The sequence below is a fragment of the Peromyscus californicus genome, unplaced genomic scaffold (assembly GCF_007827085.1).
Source record: "Peromyscus californicus insignis strain IS unplaced genomic scaffold, ASM782708v3 Scaffold_11__1_contigs__length_118956290, whole genome shotgun sequence".
Classification (NCBI taxonomy): domain Eukaryota; kingdom Metazoa; phylum Chordata; class Mammalia; order Rodentia; family Cricetidae; genus Peromyscus; species Peromyscus californicus.
Window position 1 is genome coordinate 10,943,182 of NW_026294402.1, and position 24,467 is coordinate 10,967,648.

The 24,467-nt window shown below is 42.2% G+C and overlaps 2 protein-coding genes and 1 pseudogene across 9 annotated transcripts in view; 2 read left to right on the forward strand and 1 right to left on the reverse strand.

The window, feature by feature from the left end:
• Positions 1-333: 333 nt before the first annotated feature.
• On the reverse strand, positions 334-5,522 carry Ankrd49 (ankyrin repeat domain 49). 3 transcript variants are annotated; one of them, XM_052752564.1, is made up of 3 exons: positions 5,409-5,522; positions 3,442-3,790; positions 334-2,421 (listed from the first exon to the last, which is right to left on the reverse strand). In XM_052752564.1, the coding sequence occupies exons 2-3, from the start codon at positions 3,697-3,699 to the stop codon at positions 1,960-1,962; spliced, it is 720 nt and encodes a 239-aa protein (XP_052608524.1). In that variant the 5' UTR covers positions 3,700-3,790; positions 5,409-5,522; the 3' UTR covers positions 334-1,959. The 3 variants fall into 3 exon arrangements, with proteins under 3 accessions (XP_052608524.1, XP_052608534.1, XP_052608516.1); XM_052752574.1 differs by lacking the exon at positions 5,409-5,522 and adding an exon at positions 4,998-5,401; XM_052752556.1 differs by lacking the exon at positions 5,409-5,522 and adding an exon at positions 5,026-5,401 and having other exon boundaries at positions 335-2,421.
• Mre11 (MRE11 homolog, double strand break repair nuclease) overlaps positions 5,503-24,467 on the forward strand; it is a 52,195-nt gene continuing 33,230 nt past the window's right edge. Inside the window, exons 1-7 of one of the 6 annotated variants that reach the window (XM_052752514.1) lie at positions 5,503-5,593; positions 6,308-6,421; positions 7,832-7,964; positions 11,997-12,157; positions 17,042-17,129; positions 18,386-18,527; positions 21,753-21,867. In XM_052752514.1, coding sequence (XP_052608474.1) covers positions 6,402-6,421; positions 7,832-7,964; positions 11,997-12,157; positions 17,042-17,129; positions 18,386-18,527; positions 21,753-21,867 — 659 coding nt within the window. In that variant the 5' untranslated portion in view covers positions 5,503-5,593; positions 6,308-6,401. Of the gene's footprint in view, positions 5,751-5,831; positions 6,173-6,307; positions 6,422-7,831; positions 7,965-11,996; positions 12,158-17,041; positions 17,130-18,385; positions 18,528-21,752; positions 21,868-24,467 lie in introns of those variants that run through there. The other 5 variants (XM_052752496.1, XM_052752506.1, XM_052752524.1 and 2 more) reach the window with 5 other exon arrangements.
• On the forward strand, positions 7,975-11,988 carry LOC128119252 (60S ribosomal protein L34-like; annotated as a pseudogene).

Sequence of the window (24,467 nt, forward strand, 5' to 3'; positions counted from 1 at the left end):
ACTGTCATGTAACCCAATTCATTTATCAGCTTTCAAGAGATAATCTAATACTGTTCTGATAAATTGTTGCATATACTTAAAGATAATTATATGTGTGGGTGTTTTGTCTGCATGTCTGTCCACCACATGGTACATGCAATGCCCACGGAAACCAGAATAGGATTTTGAATTCCCTGGAACTGGAGTTATAGATGGTTGAGTCTCCATGTGGGTGCTGGAAATTGAATCTGGATTCTCTGGAAGAGCAGCCAGTGCTCTTAACACTGACTCAACTCTTCACCTCCACATATATTTGATTAAACAATCATTATTTAATCTAAGTTACAGAGTTATACAGGGGAGCCCAAAAGACAAAATTAGGTCAACATTTAAAAATGAGATTAGAAAGCACAACTATTTTAGTGTGTTCCTTTTCTTCTTGCTGTGACCAAACACTTAAAAAACCAAACCAAACCAAACCCACCTTAAGGAAAAATGTATCATATGGTGCAAGAGGCAGTCATCATGGTGAGGAAGGCATGGCAGTGTGTGCGAGGTAGCTGGTCACACTGTACCCAGTGAGGAAGGCATGGCAGTGTGTGTGAGGTAGCTGGTCACACTGTACCCGGTAAGGAAGTAGAGACAAACAATGGTTCTTAGCTTGCTTTCTCCTTTTTATTTAATCTGGGACTTGAGCCCATGTGATGGTGCCATCCACATCTGGGTATGTATTCTCGATTCAGTTATATCTTTCTAGAAACTCCCTTTCAGACATGCTAGAGGTGCATCTCCTAGGGGAGTCTAAGTTGACAACGAGGATGAGCCCCAGTAGCCTTTCCCTAGGACTCAAGTTCTCATGGTGAGAAGAACCTTTGGGAATAGAGGGGCTAGGGAGTCCATCAAAAACTATGTTGCAGGCACCAGGAGGAGAAAAGTTAATGTAGTTTGAAAAAATGTGCCACAGATGCCGTGAAGTTATATGCAAGTTAAAAAGAATTCACGCCTCCTGTAGTGTCAGAGCTCACACTCTATTTCTATACAATGTGTCACTATTCACACCGCCTGTTTCTGTAAGAAAGCCTGAGCCTCTTGTCGTTCTGTCCCGTGTGACAATCACTCCTCACTGTTCCAAGTCCTTGTCCCTTCGTCATGGCTTGTAGAAAATGAGGGCTGTGGGGGTAGTGGTGGACATTTCCTGGAACTCATGAGTCTAGGTAAGGAGTGCCCAATCCAGCAGGGAGAGAGACAGGTGGACCCTCGGAGGGCAGTTTTAATCTCCTGGACCAAAGTTCAGTTTTGTGCATGTCTAAGTGGAGACACTGACTGGTCATAACAAGAAGGATCGCATGGGTTGACCAGGGTGAGGTAGGACTGTCCACAGGATTATGAGGAATGTGGTGGGGGAGGCAGTGTACAACATTCAAAGATTAGACATCTCCCTAACTGCTTTCCTCCAAATGGTCTACATTTTACAAAACATCTAAACGGTCCCCTATTTTTGAAACTTCCAAAGATGTAAGTCACTAATTTGTTAGTGTTTCCTGTTTAGAATGAAAGCAGCTGGAGATGCAGAGAAGAGAGCGGAGCTGCACCAGTGGAAGATGAGAATCTGGAGTCATCTCAGCTTATAAAAATACAAGTCAGTACGCTAAACACTGAACAAAGACCCAGGGTATGGGATATTTAAAAATACTTTTCTTTTGGATCAGCACCAAAAAAATATCCTTAGCTTCTGTATTACCTATGTCCAGCTAAAGTTACCTCTGATAAAAATCACAAGCTCTGCATCATTCACCACAGATGCATCCAAACACCTCTCAAAAACATTTGACATCAAGGTTGGGCAGGTCACCTGGAAGAAAACTGTGATGCATACAACAAAATTTCTGTAGTGAGACATCTGCTCTCTATATGGGGTATTTTACATCTCATACTTAGGAGGCACTGGTACTTTGAAGCTTAAGAAAATCACTAAAGCCATTAAGACGGAGGTGAAGAGTTTGTACAGCCTTCCACGATTTCAAAGAGGTAGTGATAGATGCTTGTCCTCCTGGCGATATCGGAAGCAGTTTCTTGTGAGTTGTTCTTCAGCCCTGGTTTGATGTAGCGATTCATCAGGAGGAGTTCCAGGGTGTCCCTGCTGTCTCTGTTCCCAGCAGCAAGATGCAAAGGGGTCAAGAGGCCTTTTGTTTGGGCGTTGACGTCTGCATCATGCTGAAGTAAGAAAGAGGCCACCCTGGTGTTATTCCACTTACAAGCACTGTGCAGTGGTGTCCAGCCATCCACAGTCACTGCATGAACATCTGCCCCCTGAGCCACTAGTTCACGAACAATATCTAAGTGTCCACTGTAGGCTGCTCGGTGAAGAGGGGTATACTCATCTTCATCCCTAGTGTTCACTTCAGTGGCCTTCTCAGAGAGTAGTCTCTGCACTGTAGCAAGCTAAGGAAAAAGAGAACTTTTAAAAGTCCAACTCAAAGCAAAACAGTCAACAAAGATAATTACATCATCCAGTGGCTTTAGACTTTAAGATTCTCTTTTAGGGGGAGAAGGTAACTAATGATGAACAAGTTACAGCTCATTACACTCAGGTGCATCTCAAGAATGATTCTCTGAATATCACACCATACATTAATCCTATTCTAATAAATGTTTATTACTCAGGCACTGAGTAATAAACTGTATATTTCACCTGTGAAGCAAATTTAACTTTCCTATAACAGATTATATCAATATACATAGTATATGAAGCAAAAAATAAAAATGAAACTTTAACAGTAGAATAAAGTGATGCTTCAGCAGCCCAGAGACTAAAGAGCTCAACTCCTCCTATAGACAAACTCACAGACATGTCACGTTGCTGGGCATCAAGGTTTGATCTATGAACCTCTGGTAAAATACATTGTACTCTGGGATCTAAAAGCTATTGTAAAGTGTAAAACCCTTTCAGTTTTTAGTTTACCAACACAGACATGGGAGAACTTAGTAAAATTAAGTACAAATGGTCAATCGGGAAGAACTGATTTTGGGTACTGTTTTTGGATGACTCTGGGCAAACATGCCTTGCCTTCCTTGTAGGGCTTTGTGAGGACTAAATAAGTGCAGTTAGACACTTGATGGAGTTGTCCTCTAAGTTAATTTCTATCTTACCTATCCTTAGCGATACTTACCTACAGAATGATCCTAATGATTTAATCAGAGGGTTGTTTATAATTACCCTCAAACCTCCCAACACCTAGTCGTTTATAATGTAGTGTGCACTTTTATACACACTATTTCATTTGACACTCCTACATGAGACAAATATTAAGCTGTCATTTTTAAAGACAAGAAATTAAAAGGGTCAGAAATGGTGGAATATGCCCAAAGATAAAGACAGAGGTTCAGGGGCAGGTCTTTGGACTCCAAACCAAATGCTTTTCCAGCTCTGTAATAGTTTCTTTCTTTTTTTTTTTTTTTTACCCGATTTTTTTCAGCAGCCCAAAGAAGCAATTTGCTTGGATCTTTTTCCATTTTTTTCTCTTGCAATTGATACCACTCTTCATGTTTTTCCTCTTGCTCCTCATCTTCATCAGAATCGCCTACCCAGAGACTCTGAGTACCAGTGGGAATCAGGTGTCCATGGGTTTCCAACAATTCAAGCTGATTAAACTGTTCAGAAAAGTCCAAAGAGCTTTCTGGGTCTGGTTTTTCACCATCCCTTACTTTTTCTTTTTCCATTTTTGCTACTATTCTAAATAAAAAGCATTTCAACCACTCCGGCAATCTTTCTTGAGACAAATTATGTTCGCATTGTTTGACTCGTTCCAATCTGAAAACACAAACATAAGTGTTAGACATTATTAACCGGGCATCATCAACATGGATACCAACCTTGCAGACAAGACAAATAAACACTGTCATAAACTCTGGTGTTCTCTCATAATACCCATTACATTTACTAAATACTGGACCTCAGAGGGTTCTGTTATTTATGATCATTTACAGTCTTTATTTTTTTTTAAAAAATGTTTTCTTCTACTAAGGGGCTACAACTATCTTAATTTGACTATTAATTTAGGTATGTTAAGATGGATGGAGTCCAGGTACAGTGAGTACACAGGAGGGTCATAACTCACCCAGTCCTAAAAGATGTAAGTGTTCCTGTGGGCAGAGATGATTACTCTGCTAGCCTGCCACATTAATTCAGAAATCGACATCAGCTTAAAGAGTTACCCAGAATATAAACTTCAATTAAAGAAAACGAGAAGTTACGTTGCAAACCATTTATCAGTCTCTTAACTATATTTGTTGAACTTTGCTATTTTCAAATGTTACCACTTCCATTCTCTGTTGAGCCAATTAAGATTTCTCTAATGTTTGTTCTCTGAGGTGCTATGTCTCATATTTTTCTGCCATTAACATTTTAAGGATACACCATCTTCAACTTAGATTTCTGTGCCATTTGTATGGAACTTGCATTAAGAACTATTTGTATCATTGAACTTAAGATCTATCATTTAATTTTGCTTTGAATGGCCTCTAAGAGAAACTAGTCAGTTATACATACTCCTCATGATTTTGTTCTACTTAATTTCATGTGTTTAACATTCTGTTGTCCTAGTAAGCTTCATTACTAGTGACAAGAACACCAAAATCATGACTGTATCTTCTTAGGGCCTATAACTGTATTGTAAAATGTTAAATTCCACTAAGGGGTTTTTAAGGTCTTGACCAGACTCATGTTTTAAAAGAGCTATTAGAACTATTTTCTTGCAGTTTTCATGTCCTTTCATATTAAACTATTTTCTAATAAGTTACTATATGTCAGGTCAATTCATTAAACGCTTAACATGTCGTTAACAACATATAACAGCACAGGTTTCAGCCCCCTTCCCACAGCTTTCCTTATGAAAACACATACTGATTCTGACTTTACCGTTTCAGATGTAAGCTATATATAATCGTTTTGGTATATTTCATTTAAAAATAAAACCCAGATGTATCTCCTGATTCAAGGTATAAAACTTGATGCATACTATAATGAAGGAATAGGGTGTTCCCTACATTTTCAGAGAGATACGAACTGTTCCGATTCTCATCTCAGTGAGATGGAGCCCCACGCCCCATTTCGGAGGACTGCGCTGAGATTCTGACAGTTTAAGACAAGTCGCGGTACATCAGGACCTGCTGGGGTCTGGTCTAGTTCAAAGTTCCACATTATTTTTACTGCACTCTTTTCAAGGTTCTCTCAGCATACAAAGCAAGCAAGGCAAAAGTGGTGAGGCGGAGATTCTGAGACGATCGTCAGGGGCAGCAGGGAAGAAAGGCCTTTCGTCTAGCGGGAGAGGGCTTCCGAATCCCAAATCGAAGAGGCTGCCTCGGTGCTACCTACGACGTGGCCCGCCACCCACGGCTGCCCGCACCGCCGCTCCGGACACCCGCCTCACCTTCCACAGAGAGAACCTCGCAGAGAACATCGTTTCCGGGTTCGCCCCTCTGCTGCCTATGATTGGCTCCTTAAGGGGGAGGAGCCAGTCTGGAACCAATGGGAGACTAAGGAAGACCTGTGCCGCCGACGTCATCAATGGATCTCGCGAGAAGGACGGACGCGCCTCTCCCGCGCCTAATTCAGGTTTCTGGTTGCGGTATTCTTGTTCTGGGGACTCCCGCCCTTTTTTTCCGAGCTGGAGATGACCTGTGGTCTCGCTGGTGGGCTCTGATGAGTTCAGGCTGGGGTAACTTAGGCCTCGTTCCGGTTTTTGCGTGGGGGCTCACGGCGGAAGCCCCGAGTGCGTGGGGCCGTTGAGGAAGAAGGGCCGGGTGGGCCGGGTGGACCGGGAGGGGTGCGGGCTCTGCGTTCCGGTCGGGAGTCCCGCGGGGGCAGGGTCGTCTGTGGTGGCAGCGTCGGCTTCGCAGTGACCACTCCGAGCTGTCACCTTGGCTCTGAGAGCTGCTCCACGCAGACCACGTGTTTGGTTATTTATTCTAGCTTTAAATGTGGGCTTCCCCATAAAAACCCTGTTAGTGTTAAGTGTATGTGGTGGCCTCTCCTCCAAAGCCCTGCGTAATTGCAGCTTAAATTTATGCATGTAAAGTGACGTTTGAACCTCTCTGTCCAGGGATTTACTACACATCAATCTCATGAGGAAAACAGGAGAGAAGTAGTCATGATAATGACTTTCTCTTATTCTTAGGTCATGAAACAATTATAGTAAGTGTTGAAGATGAAAACTAGTCTTTCTCAAAATTGCCGGTGCTTATTTAAGAAGTTTACCCCGCAGCTGAACTCACGTTAGTGAAATACATGCAACCTTTATAAAATGTGTATTTTAATATTTATTTTTAGAATTTGGAATCGGGTGGCTTTTCTGACATACCTGAACACAGGACCCCAGGGTACTTGGAGAGGAACCTGGCCTCAGAGGAGCTCTACCATAAAAATGAGTCCCACAGATCCACTGTAAGCCTGACATATTAACTGTGATGACCTTAAGAGAAAACTTGGCACTTTAACAAAAACAGCACAGAACTTGATAATGAACAGAGTATCACCAAAACATGCCTGGCGTTTTTTAAAAGAGCATATTGTTTGCTTATTATCAAAAAGATAATATGGAGGGAGCTGTTAGAGGAGTGTGTTGCAGTAGTTTATTACATGGCCGTGCAGGAAAACTCATGCTCTTATGCTTTGTTTAAATTGCTGAGTCTATAAATAGTCTTTTAGAGTAAGTTGCTATAGTACTGAGTAAGTTGGAATTAATTTGAATGAAATGGAAATAAATAAAAGGACTATAGAAGTTAAGTTGTGGGGAGGGGCTTGCACATGGATGGGATCTTCCACTCTGGTTTCAAGTTCTTGGTCAAAACTGGCTGTGTGTTGTTAGGAAGGTCAGCAATTCTCTGGGCTTGCCTTGTTTTGTTTTTCATTTGTGTAACTAGAATAATTGAGAGAATTTATGTGAAAATGCACACACTCAGGAAAAGTGTAGCTGTGTGAGCTGAGAAGTTTGTGGAACAGCCAGGACTCATGCACACAACTGTTGACGCTTCTGAGTCCTGGAGTTGTATTTTGAATTCATGATAACTCAGTGGAGATAGCCTGACATTTTTATGCCCTTTAGTCTTGTTTCTGCTACTAGTTGTATGGTGAATGAGTTATCTCTGTGTCTGTCCTTTTTCTTTTTCAGAGATAGTGACCATGCCTGCCTCTTTGTATGTGGGGACTGAGATGAGATCTTAGATATGAAAGTATCTTAAAGAACTAAACTTAACGCTAAGTTTAGTGAGTGTTATAATGGTTAAGTGAGAGTAGTAACTTATGGTTAAGCTACTGGCTCACATGAAAATACCTTTATCAAATTGTGTTTGGATTTAAACAACTCTATTTTGTTACTTGGCGAAATTATCGAAAAACTGTGGAGAGCAGAGTCAGGCAGATGTTTTCTGGGTTTGGGATGTAAGCAACCAGTATTTTAGTATAAAATCTACTCTTAAACCGAGAGGAAGACTTTTAAATGACTTTCCCAGAAAAGTGTAAGTCAGATAATGAGGGAGCAAAGCCTTTAGGTTTTTGTGTAGTAAAGTAGGGAACAGATCTGATAGTGTATAAAACTGGTTTTAACAAGGCTATGAATTTTCAGAGCAGACAGGGAACACTTAGAAATGTCACTCACATCTGCTCTGTATTGAATTCGAAATAGAAAACTGTGATGTTAAAGATCTGTTGAGTACTGCAAACTTTCGTGCCAAGTCTTGAGGCTAGAAAAATGATTTTGCTTTACAATTGCTATTATTTATTTCATGTTTAGGTCTCCATTTGCTTGAATATTCTTTTAATGAATTGCATTGAATTTTGTTTTTTTTTATACAGTGACGATGAAGACACATTTAAAATCCTGGTTGCTACTGATATTCATCTTGGATTTATGGAGAAAGATGCAGTTAGAGGAAATGATACATTTGTGACACTTGATGAAATTTTAAGACTTGCCCTGGAAAATGAAGTGAGCTGGGGTTACATTTGTGTGTATTCTACTGTACTTCCTTGGATAACAGGCTCTTTTCCATTAAGTTAGAGTTAATTGTGTAATCTCATGCAGTCACATTTCCTGGCTAAATATCAATGTACTAAAAGCCCAGTTAAAATTTTGAGTACTTTGTGTTCATAATTGGAGCAGAAACTACTTTGACAAATAGCCTTCAAATTTAGAAACATAAGGTGTTTAATGATACACTAACCTGTTTCGATTTCTACCTGAAATAAAAAGATGGCTATTCGTTTTCAAAGAACATATAGCCAACTGGAATGTGAGACAAAAAAGCCCAAACATTCAAGTACAGGGTTATTTGTGGAAAGGCCATCAGAAGCACCATTTCCTGGGACTTCAGAGGTAGAGGAGACTGGTGTTTAGATGAGACTAGTCACATGAGCTTAATTGAGGAGGTGACATTTAACATGTGTTGAAGGAGATGTAGTCTTTAATACTGGGTGGCACAGAATGGACATTCAGTGTGAAGCAGAAATGAAGGCATAGGTATAAGATAACATGGAGGATGTTAGGTGACTGGTTTGGCTCGCCTGTGTGCCTGAGAATGTAGCTTAGTTGGTAGAGTGCTTATGTACCATGCAGAAGACCCTGGGTTTGATCCCCAGCACTATATAAAACTTGAGTGTCGTGGCATACCTTAATCCCAATACCGAGGGGGTGGAGACAGGAAGTGACTTTGAGGCCAGCTTAAACTGTATGATTGAGACCCTGTATTAAAAAAAGTGCTGAAAAACTGGAATTGAGAGTATTTGAGCTGTATTAATGAGGAGAGCTGCAAATGTTAGACTCAGTTTGTGCCCTGTGCAGTAGAATGTCTTCTGGTGGCCTGGTATTGCAGCAGATATTGGAGAGCATTTTAATGCTTTTAAAAACTGATGGTATTCGCTGTAGGCTTTTCTACAATATAGCCTCTAACAAAACTAGGCTGTCTTGAACCCCTGGCAACAGGATTATTTACCTTTATACCAAGAAGGTTGGGAAAGCACCTAAATCTGCATGCGGTGTGTGTCCAGGCAGGCTTCGAGGGGTTTGTGCTGTGAGACCAAAAGTCCTTATAAAGTTGTCTAAGACGAAGCGTGCCTGCAGGGCCTACAGTGGGTCCATGTGTGCCAAGTGTGTCCGTGACAGGATCAAGTGGGCTTCCTTTTTGAGGAGTAGAAAATAGTTGTGTAAGTGTTGAAGGCACAAGCACAGAGTCAGAAAGTGAAATAAATATGCAGCTTTTTTAAGATAATGAAGGTCAAAGCTTGGTTAAAAAAAAAAAAAAATCCCCAAAACTGGTGGTATTGGTGTAGAAAAGAGAAAGTAAATATGAGAGAAGTTACAAAGAGAAGGTGTACATACATTCATTCTCAGGATTTGAAAATGAGTCAAGTCTGTTGAACCTGGGCGGATGATTGTGGCATTGCTAAAAACCACCTAACTGAAGGAGAATCTGTCATGCGGGAAGGTGTGGAACTTTGATGTGACACCAGGATAGAGTTGGAGATTGCAGTGGGGGAGCGTCCCAGCAGGTCGATGCCTGTCCACGGAGCCCAGGAGGGAGCAGGAGAATAACCATACAGGTGCCCTGCCTCCCCAGCAGTTTCCCTTCAGCTTACATGTGAGACCTCTGGTGTCCCTGGAGTTAGTTCTACAGCCCTCCTCACTGTCCTGTCCGGCCCGTAACAATACCAGCATAGCTTCTGTCTCACTCGTCCCGGAGTCCAGTCACTCCAGTTGGTCTTTCTGCTTCACACTTGCCTCCTGAGTGTATTCAGCATCATAGCCAAAGCAAAAGCCATCCTCAGTCAGACCCTGTCACTGTGCTCTAAACCTTCCCAGAAGCCTTCATTTGAATCTAGATTCAGACTCACATACAAGGCTATGCCTTGACCTTGGTCCTGCCAGGGCTCTGGATTGAATGCTACCTGGTTCCTGCTACGAGTCCGGATCCTTATAACTTGACCTTGGTCCTCCTAGGGCTCAGGATTTCTGGTTGCTCTGCCTGGTCCACACCAGTGGGTTCTTCTCTATGACCTTATAAGTCAACTTTTCTGATTTACCACCTGGCTTTGGGCAGGGTTGACATCTCACTTCACATTTTACTTTTGGGGGGTGTGGGATGGGGGTTTATTGAGGTGGTCTCATGGTCCATGTTGCCTTTGAACTCATACTGTAGCTGGCTGCAACCTTGAAATTCTGGTCCTCCACCTCCTAAATGCTGGTTTATAGGCACTTGTCACCATGCGCAACCATGTTTTACCTTTTTGAAGAGATTTTCTTTCATACCTCCAAGCACTCTGTGACATTATGCTGCCTTTTTTTATGGCCTCATGAAATTACTTTATTGTTTACATATCATTTATTTTGTTCCCCTATGGGAGAAATTCTATGATAGTAAAGTCTGTTGCTTAGTAATGTGTTTTTGTGTGATGCCTAAGAAAACTTAACTCTGTACCAGTCACCCCCTTAATAGCTGTTGATCTTTGCCCTAAAATTCCCAGGGGCTCCTAGGATCCTCCCCAAAATAATACTACAGTTGTGGGATAAGAATGAAGGAATGCTGTGTGTGCCTACTAGGAGATAAGTGCTCACTCTGGCTTTTGTAAACCGCTTATCGTCGTGGGGAAGGGTACAAAGCAGTGTCCTCTGTCCTGTGTAACGGGAGTGAAGGACAGTGAGGGGAGTAAAGCAGGTATCCCAGGATTCCACTGAAGCGAGGTAATGAATGGTGATGCCCACCTTTAAATACCCTTCCTCTGGCCCTTTATGGTGTGACATGCTCGTGATTTGGTTCTAAGGCTGTTGTCCTTCTGCTAGCAGTGAGAAATTCATTTAGTTTTAATCTAAGTGTAGATTAAGTCTTTGGTCTTTCCCAGTGGATTTGAACTCTGTAACTTGCACCTTGAGAGGATATAGGAAGCTGTAGGACCCTAAGAAATTGGCTGAGTGTGCTGGTTCTATGTTCTGTTAGGCTGGGGCCTTTCCTTTAGGGGAGAGAAACTTAAGGAGGCCTGTCCCCTTCCACAGAACTCTGAGCATGCTCTTTGGTAACTGGCTCTGAAAGCACCTCTCCCCGAGTCTGGCTGTTTCTGCTTTGTTCATTTCTACCCCGTTTCCTGATTCCCTTCTCAGCACACCCTCTCATGCTGCATCTTCCAAGTACATATTTGTCTTTCAGGATTTTTTTTTTTTTTTTACTGTATTTACTATTTATTTTTGAAATTTAAATTCTTGACTTTTAAGTTTCTCTTTTTATGGACCCTTGTCATCCAGCTATTCTCATTTTATTCTTTGTTCCTTGATCCCCCATACCCTCAAGACAGGTTTCTCTATATAGCTCTGGGCGTCCTGGAATTCCTTATATAGACCAGCCTGGCCTTGAACTTAGAGATCTGCCTGCCTCTGCCTCCCGAGTGCTAGTATTAAAGGCATGCACCACCACTGCCTGGCATTCCTTGATATTTTAAAGCTCTTTGTGTGTGTGTGTGTGTGTGTGTGTGTGTGTGTGTATGTGTGTGTATGTGCTCCAGAGTGCATTGCATCTGGGTATATGAGTGCATGTGTGCATGTAGAGGCCAGCGGTTGGTGTTGGATGTGTTCCTCAGTTTCTTTCCACCCTATTTTTTGAGTCTCATTGAACCCGAAGCTGATATACTAAAGTTCCCTTGACTAGTGCAGCCATCGCGACCTGTTTCCTTGTCTTCTGAATAATTGAAAACTAGCGATCTTTGTTCCTTTCTGTCTAGCTCCATTCTTTTGTGCTATGATTGAACCTAGGGCCCACTGTGGATGTCATCTGTGGCAGGTCAGCTACACCACTGGGCTGCCCCTCCCCTCTTTTAAAATTGAGCCAGTAATCTCATGTCACTATGTTGCTAAGACTGGTTTCTTAAAGTAGAAGGCTTAAGTGATCACATCAGGCTGTGAAATCTATCTCTTCTGTACTTTAAACAATTTTTACCTTAAACTTACTAGTTTTAACCACTGTTTTCTGTTGATTAGGTGGATTTTATTTTGTTAGGTGGTGATCTTTTCCATGAAAACAAGCCCTCGAGGAAAACCCTGCACAGCTGCTTGGAGTTGCTTAGGAAGTACTGTATGGGTGATCGCCCCGTGCAGTTTGAGATCATCAGTGACCAGTCAGTTAACTTTGGTTTTAGTAGGTAAGTACACTTACGTTTGAGGGAAGGTTTCTTTGGGTATGATTTCTGTATAATATACATGTCTGTGTTTTGTTTTTTTTTTTTTTAAGATTTATTTATTTATTATGTATACAGTGTTCTGCCTGCATATACACCTGCAGGTCAGAAGAGGGCACCAGATCTCTTTATGGATGGTTGTGAGCCACCATATGGTTGCTGGGAATTGAACTCATGACCTCTGGAAGAACAGCCAGTGTGCTTAACCTCTGAGCCATCTCTCCAGCCCGTGTTTTGTTTCTTATTGCTGTGACAAAATACAAAGCAACTTTAAGAGAAAAGGATTTATTTGTCTTGCAATTCCAGGTTACTGTCCATCATTTTGGGAAAGCCAAGGTAGGAACTTCAAGCAGCTTGTTGCATTCACAGCCAAGAGCAGAGAGAGAATGAATACATGTGCGCTTACTGCTCAGCTAGCTTTCTCTAGTCTCATACAGTCCAGGACTAAACTTGGGGAATGGTGCTGCTCACAGTGGGCTACGGCTTCCCTTATCAATTACTGTAAACAAACATTTCCCACAGACATGTTCACAGGCCAGTAGACCGTCCTTTGCTGAGACACATTATCTACTAGCTCTGCTGCCTCCATTCTAGGCAGTCCCCAGAGTAAATACAGTTCTTTGAATTTTCTGCATATCATTTCATTAATTTGTATTTCTCAACTACTGTTGGGCCGAAGTTTATTCTTAGATTTTTCATCATCTTTGGTATCTTCTGGGTTTTGTTTGTTTGGTTTTGTTTTTTCTATTTTAAAACTTGGTATTTTTTATCTTTCCTTTTCTTTCTTTCTTTCTTTCTTTTTCTCTTTCTCTCTTTCTCTCTTTATCTCTCTCTCTCTCTCTCTCTCTCTCTCTCTCTCTTTTTTTCTAGACAAGTTTCTCTGTGTATCCCTGGGTGTTCTGGAACTCTCTATGTAGACCAGGATGTCCTTGAACTCATAGAGATCTGCCTGCCTCTGCCTCCTAAGTGCTGGGATCAAAGGCGTGCGCCACCACTGCCTAGTGGTATTTTTTTATCTTTTGACATGATTTGTGCAAGTTTCTTTCTTTCTTTCTTTCTTTCTTTCTTTCTTTCTTTCTTTCTTTCTTTCTTTCTTTCTATCTTTCTTTCTTTCTTTCTTTTTTTTTTAAACAAGAACTGCTGTAGTCTGTTTCTATAAAGCGAAAAGGGCCCTAAGCTTTAGTTCTGTCAGCCAATAGCTAATGTTGGCTTCAGACTTCAGAATCCTTTGAAATCATGCTTAGATTCCCATAGTCCCTTTTCTTTTAAATGTTCTTACTCCTTCCCCCTTCACTTCCTAAAACTTGCTATAGATGAGGCAGTTTCTAGAAGAAATGATGTGCAAGTTTCTTATGTACGCTAGCTACTGAGCATTTTTAGGCTTAGTAAAAGACTTAGGCTTTCCACAGTCATTTTCTTTTGGATGTGTTTATAGTTTGTTGTTGCTGCTGCCAGATAGAGTTTGGATGTAGACCTTATATTAATCTAGAGATGAATAAAGATTAATAAAACCTTACATAGTAAAGGTTTCTTTTTTCCAACCTGCCATGTTGGGATGGAACCCAGGGCCTTGTGTATATTAAGCAAATACTCTACCACTGAGCTCTATCCCCACCCCAAGCCATTGTTTACCTTTTCAGTATTGTGAGGACACCACATTATATTTTAGTGAAATGTGTTTAGTCATTCATGGTGTCAAGTTCTCTTTCTTTCCTTGTCTTTGATGACCCTGGTACTGACTGGTTAGTGTTTGTAGACTACCTCTCGTTTGCTTTTTCCTCTTGTTTCTTCTAGACAGGGATTGTGGGCTTGGAGGGAAGAGTATCACTGAAGTGGAGGGCTCTTCTGATAGCCTTGTGTTAGGATGTTTGTGACCTCTGCCTGATGTCACTGGTGTCGTTGACCTTGATCATTAGGCCAAGGTCCTCAGGTTTCTCCGGTGCAAAACCGTTTTTCTTTCCATTGCTCTTGGTTAGAAGTGAGTCCCTAAGTCCAGACCACACTGAGTGGAAGAGGATTAAAGTCTGCCTCTGGAGGGAGGATATGTGTCCAACTACCTCCAACACTGAGCTCCTTCCCTTAGCCTCTTTATTTTCCCTAGCATCTTTCTGCATATCCCTATTGGCCTCAAACTCATGATCTTCCTGCCTCAGTGTCCCTGCTGACTGTGATCACAGGTGTGCACTACTGTGCACGCCTACCTTCTCTGTGAAGTCGTTTTCTTTAGGCATGTGTGAGTGATGAGCCCTTAGTTTTGTTTTTTTTTTAATTGCTGTGGAATCTGATGTCAGTTTAATTGCTGGAAAGACAGTGAAGCATGGTGGTTAAAAACATGGACTCCCTGGATGTGGTTATGCATGCCTGTAATCTCATTATTTTGGAGGCAGAGGCAGGAGGATTGTGCGTCCTAGCCAATGTGAGCATGCATCAACTTCAAGGCCTATCCGACCTCTCCCCAGCTCCCAAAAGAGCGTGGATTCTGATGGTGTCAGTTTAGACCCTGGCTCTGTCATTTAATGGTCACATGACTAAGTCATTCACTTACACGCTGTGCCAGATACATAAGTTATGGAGATTGAGTTAGCGAGAAAACTGTTTAGAATATTCTTTGACCTGAAGAGAGCATTTGGGTGACTAAGGCATTCTTTATCATCTTCAGCCTTTAGCTGTGGGTTGGATTCTATTTACCTGCTTGGGTTTCATCATACACTTCACTTTTCATTTGCTCATATAGTGGTGCTGAAGGTTGATTCAAGACCTCACATGCGAGGCTCAGTTTACTATGGAGCTCTGTTCCTCAGCCCTTCCTCCTGCATTTTAACTTAAGAATTCTTTTTTAGCAATTTCAGGAAATTCATTCCTTTTTTTTTTTTTTTTTTTTGGGTGGGGCTTGAGGGGGTGGGGAGTGGGATCTCACTATGTACTTTTGGCTGGCCTGGATCTCACTATGTACTTTTGGCTGGCCTGGATCTCACTACGTAAACAGGCTGGATTTGAACTCACAGAGATCTGACTTCCTCTGCCTCCCAGGTTCTGGGATTCAAAGTGTGTGCTCCCAGACCTGTCTTAATTTCAGGAAATTCTTATCTGTTACTTTTTCAAACAATAGTCTGCCATTGTTTTTCCTGAATGCTTTTATCTTTTACTCTTTTGATGGGAACACTTAATTTCACTTCATCTCTTTCCATTGCATTTTGGTTAATTTCCTGTTCTGGTTTCCTCATGTCATATGGGAAAAATGGACGAACACAGAAGGGCGATTCTGAAATAAGGAAAGATCAAGTAGCCTGATCAGATTATAAGTGATTAAGAATGTGATTCATGAACTGGCAGAGAGATGGGAGAGACTAGGAACTCCAGAAAGAGCCTCATGTCACAGGCAGTTAGTCTTTGATGGAGGTGCCAGCTCACACCTTGGGGGAAATACCTATTATTCAGTGCAAGTTGTACAAGAAATTATTAAGTATTAAAGAAAGTCTGTAGGTAGAGGACTTTGTAAAAGCATCTCTTTCCTTGCTGTAGAGAGTGACTCCTACAAAGATGTTAAATCTTAGAGGCCTATTAACTCCCCACTAATCAGCCACCCACTCTTTCATAACTGTTTGTGGTTTGAATTCACTTGAAAGGTCATGTACAAAACCCAGGAGCTAGAAAAAAAAAGATTGATACGTTTATCTTCTTAAAAATAAATATATTTATGCCAAAAGAGTCTCAGAGCAAACTTAAAAGTCATAGTTCACTAAGGAAGAGTACTTGCATCTCAGCACAAATTCAGACTGAATTTCCAGTGAATATTTCTTTCTGTTGATTAAGAAGTCCATTAGTTTCTAAAACGTTAAGCAAAGAGTGTATGTAGTACACAGAAATGGAAGAGCACTAATGTCTGTCAAGAGGCTCTGTCTCATTTGTAAGGCAGCAGATGAGTCGACCTAAGTGTTTGCTCATGGACACTGTTGTAGGCAGACAGTTCTCAATGCACATTACGGTTACCTAGGTCGCTGAGGTGCTCATGTTCAGTCTCCATGCCAACTGGGCAGTCTCTTGGAGTATGGCATGGGCAATGGTATTTCTTAAAAGATCCTTAGCTAATTAGAGCTTGTGGCAGAGTTCAGAACCTCTGGTGTAGATTGAAAGGGTTGATAATAACCATGCTGCTGAGGTTGGGAGGAATGATTTCTGGTACACATTCACTGTGGCATCACTTGGAAAACAAGACCAGAAAGAGTCTAAATGGTGGGGACCTGCTTACGCTCTATACAGTAAGCCTTATACAGGAGTACATGAAGCTGGCAGAAAGCTGAGGGGAGCTCTTTGTATCCAGGATCTCTGTGGAAAGAGTCAAAGTAGGTTAAGCAGGGACAGAAAGCCATATTGTACTAACATATATAAGAAGAGGAAGTGTACTTTTTTATACCTATATAGGTAAAATTTTTGAAAGATATAATAGAAATTGCTCACCCTACTGTCACAGAGAAGAGGAGCCTGATGGCTGGGAGAAGGAATGGGCAGGGACTGCATTGCAGATGGGGAGGCAGTGGAGCCGGTGAGAGGCTACGAATCTTGGTGTTTTGAATTCCAAAAGGCCAGCAGCAGCACCACTGTGTGAGCACAGATTGTTTCTCCCCTCCTCCCAACTATAAGGAGAAGCCTGTTAACTTCCCAGTTACCAGCTGTCTATTCTTAGACATTCATGTACTTTATAATTTAACTGTTTATTTCCAGCACTGAGCAGGGATTGTCTGCAGATAAGGGTTTGTAGTTGCCTAGTGCATTACTGCTTGGAAGGAAAGTTTTGGGGAAACTGCCTTTATCCCTCACAGAAACTCTCGTTCTTTGTTTTCTTTTAAGGTTTCCATGGGTGAACTATCAGGATGGCAATCTCAACATTTCCATTCCAGTGTTTAGTATCCATGGCAACCATGATGATCCCACAGGGGTAATTACAAATTCCATTGGAATCTTAAGAATGACATTGAATTAGTACAAAGCATCACCCCCTTTTTTCTAATAATTTGCAGTCAAATGAGCCATGAAGTCAAATTAATTTATTATCATTAATGATGTTTTTATATTTCTTTGTTGGCTTGTTTGTTTTTTAATATGGAGTAAGAATTGTATGAGAGAGCCACGCTGTTTTTCTCCTTGCAATACTAAGGGTGGAAACCAGGGCCTGACGCATGCCAGGTGATAACTCTACCATCCTCAGCCCTCTTTTTACTCTTTATTTTGAGACAAGATCTCATTAAGTTGCCCAGGCTGTCCTTGAGCTTGTGATCATGCCTCTGCCTGTAGTAGCTAGAATTACAGCCCCTGATACAGGGCCTGCTGGGGCCTTGCTTTGGTTCCTTTGGAGTTTGCTAACAGTGAGTCCCTGGCAGTAGGAGTGACTGCCCACCTAGAACTCCTCAGCATACTTGAGCTCCTGGATTCTCACTGTAAAAAAGGATCTTTTTCTTTAGTATTTTAAATCTAGATTTAATTATTTTATTCCCTGTTTGATATGGAAGACTGGCAGTCCTAATACAAAGTAGCTTTGTGTCTTCTCTGTCACTCTAAGTCATTAGTTTAGTCTATGGTTATATATGCTCCGCCGCCCCCCCCCCCCAAGAAAACCCCAACAATCCATTGTATAAAAGGCCTACTTCGTGTTCCAAGGCACTTATTTCACAGCTTATTTTGTATTTAATGGCCAAGGTATCATGACAGTGAGCAGATACTAGCTTTGCATCTGCTGTATGCTTTCAGCTGCTGTGGGTAATCTGTAGTTGGAAGAAGGTAGCAACTGCTCAACATTGAGATTTTGTTTTGAGAAGACACTGCCATAATCTGTTTTTGTAATTACAGGTTTAGTGTCCTTAATTCAAAAATTAATAAGCTAAAAGTGCTACAAAAAATCTCAAAGTGGAGACTCAGAAGTTTTTGGTTATAGATCATTTTAGGTTTTGGGTTTTTCACCTTGGGATTCTCACCTGGTAAGATCTGCACAGACATTCTAAAGTCAAGAAAACCCCAAATCTGAAAACACTTTGATCCCAAGTTTTGTGAGCAAGACATACTTAACCTGTGGTCTGCAGAGTGTGCTTTTGATGTGGGAGTGTGATGCTCGCTCAAACCGTAGACAGGTGGTATGATTCTCACCCAGACCATCCATTTCTGTGGACACACTCAATGCTCTTTGAAACTTTCAAACAGGCAGATGCCCTCTGCGCCCTGGATATTTTAAGCTGTGCTGGGTTTGTGAATCACTTTGGACGGTCCATGTCTGTGGAGAAGATTGACATTAGTCCGGTTCTGCTGCAGAAAGGAAGCACAAAGCTCGCTCTTTATGGCTTAGGTAGGTGGCTGGCTTAGGTCAGATGGTGTTCGTTCCATTGTCCATGTCAGTCGGTGATGTGTGGACGGTTGGCAAGTGCACTTTTCGAGATAGTTTGGACCCAAGGGGCTTCCAAAGGAGGAAAAGTCAGACAAATTTGATTATTCCTTATTGATAACTAAAAGCTGGTGGAATGCTCTGTTAAAAATGATTTTAGTATTTCTAAGGACTGATAGCTATTCATATTTAATGGCAGTTTTGGTAGAAAAAACAAGCAAATGAAACTTTGCTTTGTTGTAGAATATTATTTTAAGGTGTGTTATTTTTATTTATGTTGCATTTGTTTAATTCTGTGAAGCTGTGTTACTGTGCCTGTCTAAAACACCTGATGGTCTAATAAAGAGCTGAATGGCCAATGAAGAGGCAGGAGAGAGAGGTAGGTGGGGTTGGGAGGAGAGAGGATAAATAGAAGGAAGAGAGGAAGAGACGAGATGGAGGAGTGAGAGGAAGTAGTAGCCACAGAAGGAGGAGAACTCCAGGGGCCATCTACCCAACCACCCAGGTACACAGCAAGTCACGCATCAGAGTAAGATTTACAGAAGTAAGAGAACTGGAAAAGCCCAGAGGCAAAAGGTAGACAGGATAAGTTAAGGAAAGCTGGCTAGAAACCAGCCAAGCTGAGGCTAAGTCTCCATTTGTGATTTATTTGGGAGCTGGGTGGTGCTCCCCCCCAAAAAAATAGTAAAAAAAAAAAAAAAAAACCCCGCAGCATTGCTTAGTTTCTGCTTATTGTTTTGGACCTTTTCTTTAGAGTCACATTTACAAAGCTGGATGGTAGACGTGCGCACTACTTAGCAGAACTGCACTTCGGTGTCATAGAGTGTGTGAGAGGTCAAGCATCCCGTTTAGTACAGTGACACTGGCCTTTTTAGTTTGTGAGACAAAATCTGGCAGCTGTGAGTTGTGACACTCTGGATGTAGGAGATGGAGGAAGACCCATTATTACAGATTATATACATTAAAATTAATTTTTCTGTTTTACTTGTTTCAATGTGACTGGGAGAAAATCTTATATCTGGTCATTAGTGGCTTGCATTATGCACCTGCTCTCCAACTGACATCTTATTATTAAAGCAGACTCAGAAATCTGCTTTACCTTGGGTGTGCTGTTATGTGCTTATAATCCCAGCCCTGGGGACGTGAGGAGGGGAAAAGCCTTACTCAGCCAGCATAGCCAAATCAGGATACTGTAGACCAGTTGGAGGCTCTGTCTTCAAAACAAGGTGGATGGTACCTGAGGAATGACACTCAAGCTTGACCTCTGTTCTCCACCTGCACATCTCATGTGCATGCATGTGCGCATGTGCGTGTGCGCACACACACACACACACATACACACACTTTGTCAATTTCATTGTTTTCCCTCCCTCCCTCCCTCTCTCCCTTTTTTCCTTCCTTGCTTATTTGTTTGGTTTTTTCAAGACAGGCCCTCGCTGTGTAGCTCTAGCTGTCCTGGATCTCACTCTGTAGACCAGGCTGGCCTTGAACTCACAGAGACCCGCCTGCCTCTGCCTCCAGAGTGCTGGGATCAAAGGCGTGCGCCACTGCTCCTGGCGCTTCTGTTTTCCATTTCTTTAGTGTTCTGTAGGAAAGCCTTTTGCTAGGCTTTATTATATATGAAGGAAAAAAATAAACACTTGGTTTTTGTTTTTTAATATTTACTTATTATTTCTACAGAGTTCTGCCTGTATACACCTACAGGCCAGAAGAAGGCACCTGATCTTATTACAGATGGTTGTGAACCACCATGTGGTTGGCTGGGAATTGAACTCAGGACCTCTAGAAGTGCAGCCAGTGCTCTTAATCTGAGCCATCTCTCCAGCCCCCTAAACACTGTTTTTGAAGAACATATTTTTAAAATTCTGTATATTTTATATCAAGTATTTTTGAGGCTAGAAATAATGTGTAAAGCCCATTTATTGTGCTTTATGTCTGAATTTGAGATAGAACACGAAGGGGATAGACAATTTAAAAAGGCCGCTGGCGGCTTTAGTGTCTGCAGTATTGGTATTGTGTCTCCTGAAAAATGGCTTGCTCTTGCATTTGAATTGTGTCTTGGCTGTTTTCTGGGGCACCCCTTTTCGGTGATCCATTCCCCTCCCGAGTTACCATTCTGTTCTGTCCTTCTTAACTGGCATCTGCTCCGTCCTAAACCTGAAGCATATGCTTTGTTCTCAGCAAGTTCTCAGCACCCTCAGACTCTTCTGGAGCCCCACCTCCACCTTCTCCCTTCAGTGATGCCCATCTGGAGCCTACTGTCCTGTGTCCCCCTTAGTTCTTACTCCTGGGGCTGTTGGGGCAGAAGTGGGGTCCCTGTTCCCCGTACACTGACATTGGCTGTGTCCACATACTCGGTCCCAGGAGGTTGCTGCCACTGTAGGTTTCCGTCAGCCGTGTCTCCAGGTTTTACCAGCACTGGGAGTTCTTTAGCATGCGGGTTTTCCTACCAGCACTGAGGGCCTTTGTGCTGGGCTTGCCTGTCCTGTGTCCACCTCACTGTTTACTCCTTACACTCAGCTGTCTCTGCATCCAGTCACTGGCTTTTCTTCTGTAGTCAGAGTGTGGAGTAGCAGCTTTGTTCAACCCTCCCCAGCTCCACAGTTACTCTCTGTGATCGTGTCTTGCCTTTCCTTCTGACATGATGATGACAATTTATTACTGTCTTGTTACTTGTTACTTGTTTTCTTGGTGTCTTCTACTACACCAAGGCAAGCCTCTGAGTATAGGAAGAATTCCTTAAAATCACTGAATTATTAAAAAGCACAAACTAGTATATATAATAGTTTAAAATACATTTTAGAAACTCTCATCCCCGTTAGTGTTCATTTGTGTGCATGTTATATGGCATATCAGAGTTGAAAAGCGTGTTTACTTAACATTCATGTGAAGGGATGAGAGATGATGTTACTAGACATTCTGGTGGGAATGTAAGCAGAGGAATCTTTACATATTATCCTGATTCCCAAAGTCGAAAGTGTTCTTTGACTGCAACTGAGTGCTGTTGTGCATGAGCCTGGAGCATTTGTTGGTAGATACCATTTATTCATGTGGTTCCAGAATTCAGATATATATCTGAACAGAAAAATGTAGTCCTTTGAAAAATATGTCATTTAGAAGTAAACCTATTCAACCGTTTACATACATAGTAGGAAAACAATTTTAAAACAGTGTTGTGTTCCTCCACAGGGTCCATTCCAGATGAAAGGCTCTATCGGATGTTCGTCAATAAAAAAGTAACAATGCTGAGACCAAAGGAAGACGAGCACTCATGGTTTAACTTATTCGTGATTCATCAGAACAGGTAAAAACACTCTAAGTGAGCACCAAGGTTCTCAAGACCTGTTTGCACAGGCTTTAGTAAAGGCCTGACTCCTTCACCGTCTCCAGGATCAGTTCAAGAGGGCTTCACTGCTTTGTGTGACTTCAGACTGAAGCCAGTTGATGAGAATTAATACCTGTGAAAGAATGTTTGCCCAGAATGGCTGAGACAGAAGAGTGACCTTAATAGACACGTTGCTGCAGCGAAGAGTGGAACATTGCCAGCCCTGCCCCATCCCATCTGCTTCCTCATATCCCTTAGGAAACATTATTTTTGTTGTGAATTAATCATTCCATGTGCTTTACTCTATTAGCCATAGAAGATACTTAGTATATTAGGAATCACTGTGTGTCCTAGATAGCAAGTGTTTAATATTACATTACTGAACTTCATCCTTCCTGGTACTTAGAAGTGTTACTGATCTGTAGTTTTATTTTTCTTCTGTCAGTGAGCATTTTATTTCACATTTTTTGCTTTATAAAATTTGATGCACTGAGCACTTCCTCTATACATCTGTGTTTGTGTGTGCTGTGTATGTTGTGTGAATGCCCTTCCAGAAACATAGCTAGATCAGCTGTCTTTGCTAGTGGTTGTAGATAGTTTATTCTGTTTGTAGAGTCCACGATAGATTGGGAGGAAGAGAAACCAGAGGAAGCATGGTGTGTCCTGTGATCCTTACAGTGGAGAAGTGAGATACCGTGGTAGGAGTGAATGCAGGAAGTTGGAAGGGGAGAGAGACAGAGCTGGGAAGTCTGAAGAAGATTCCAGGGATGTGGGCCTGACCATGCAGTGTGTTTGAGTCATTTAGGCTAAGTGCTGGGTCAGTGCAGTTCTTCAGGAGGCAGACTTAGGTGTGGGAGACTGTGTCTCGAGTGTGCTTTGGTATGCGTGAGTTCCTTGAACCTTTACACCACTGCTGAGCATTTCCTTTTCTGCCTCACCTTGTACCACACAGGGAAAGGTGGAGGGAAAACCCATTATTCCAAAAGATTAAGCCATAATGGGAGGTGGAGAGCCCTGCTGAGGGTTATGTGTGACATCTCGCCGCAGAAGATGGTGATGCTCATGTCTGATCGAGGGGTGTCCTACAGCTCGCTCCTCAGTGCAGTTCTCATTTTCTTTTCTGAAATTAGTATCTGAGGAAGATACTTTATAACCACGTGAATTCCTTGTTTTCCATGATACTGTTGTGGACTAACTTGAGCCTGCAGGGTGATTGTGTCCAGTAGTTAGCATTGTGGTATAAGACTTGTGCTGTTTGTTGGCCTTTATGGGAGGCAGAGGGGAAGGAGGGAGAGGGAGAGGGAGAGGGAGAGGGAGAGGGAGAGAGAGAGAGAGAGAGAGAGAGAGAGAGAGAGAGAGAGAGAGAGAGAGAGAGAATATATCTGTGTGTTTGTGTTTATTAGTTTATTTGTTGAGCATGGCCTTAGATTCTTGACCTCATAAGATGCTGCAGTCCAATCTTGTGTTTTCCTGCCCTCACCTTGGAATCATCCACTTCTCTAGGGGTTCTGATAGCTTTTATTGGCAGTACTTAGAAATAGCGTTTATGTGAGCTCTGGGTGTGCTTGTTGATGCTGGATCTCTAAGCCATCTCAGTGAACAGAGTTAAAGTATAGTAACTACACATTTAAACATATCTAATTTTTCAACTGTATGTGTGTGCACAAAAAACACAACCATAAATTCATGCTGATTCTAATTTAATCCAGATCTGCACAGTCCATTTTTGTCTTCTCTTTTGCATATTTGTGACTTTTTTTTCCTAGAGGAAGCCTGGATTATTAGCGCATTGCACATGTGTCCCCTTGCACATGCTCATCAAGTGCTCTGCCGCTGAACTCTGTTTTTGTCCTGCTGGTTACTGTTGTTTGTATAAAGTGCACAGAGAACCTTTGTTACTTCTCACCTGCATCCCTGTGAGGAACACATTAGACTACAGTGTCTGTGACTTCAGTCCATGCCCTTCACATCTGGTCAGGATGCCAGGTTCAAAGCTGTACTGCTTCATTCCTGGCTTCCTTCTCAGCGCTGGGTGTGTGCTTCTTTAGACACTTGGATTCATCTCTTCCCCTTCTCATTCTCGGACATCTGCTGTTGTTACATCTGTCGGAGTTCTGGAAACCAGGACTGCTCAGTTGGGTGTGTGTCCTTCAGCCTTTGCAGTCTACTTTATTTCCACTTTTAGTGACCAGCTCTGTTCCTGCTGCAGGAGGGAGACCGACGCTGGCGAGAGACTGTCAGCGGTCTGTCAGCAAGCTGCCGGCACCATTGTCCCTTTCTGCCAGAAAGGGTTGTGTGCTCTGTGAAGGCACCATGGCACTGTGCGGCGTGTGAGCGTGCCCTGCTTTCCTCACACACACACGCTTGACCCACACAAAGGCACACACAGCGCACAGGCCCTCTGCTGCTTTCCCAACTTCCCTTTCCATCTCGCTGAGTTTCTTCACTTCTCCTTGCTGGTCGCACTGTAGTGCCGTCCTGGCTTGCCCTTCCCTGCTGGGCACTCTGTCCTCCAATGGATTCCTCCTCTGTGAGGGATCTATCCTGCTAATTCTAAGCACAGCTTTCAAATGAGGTCA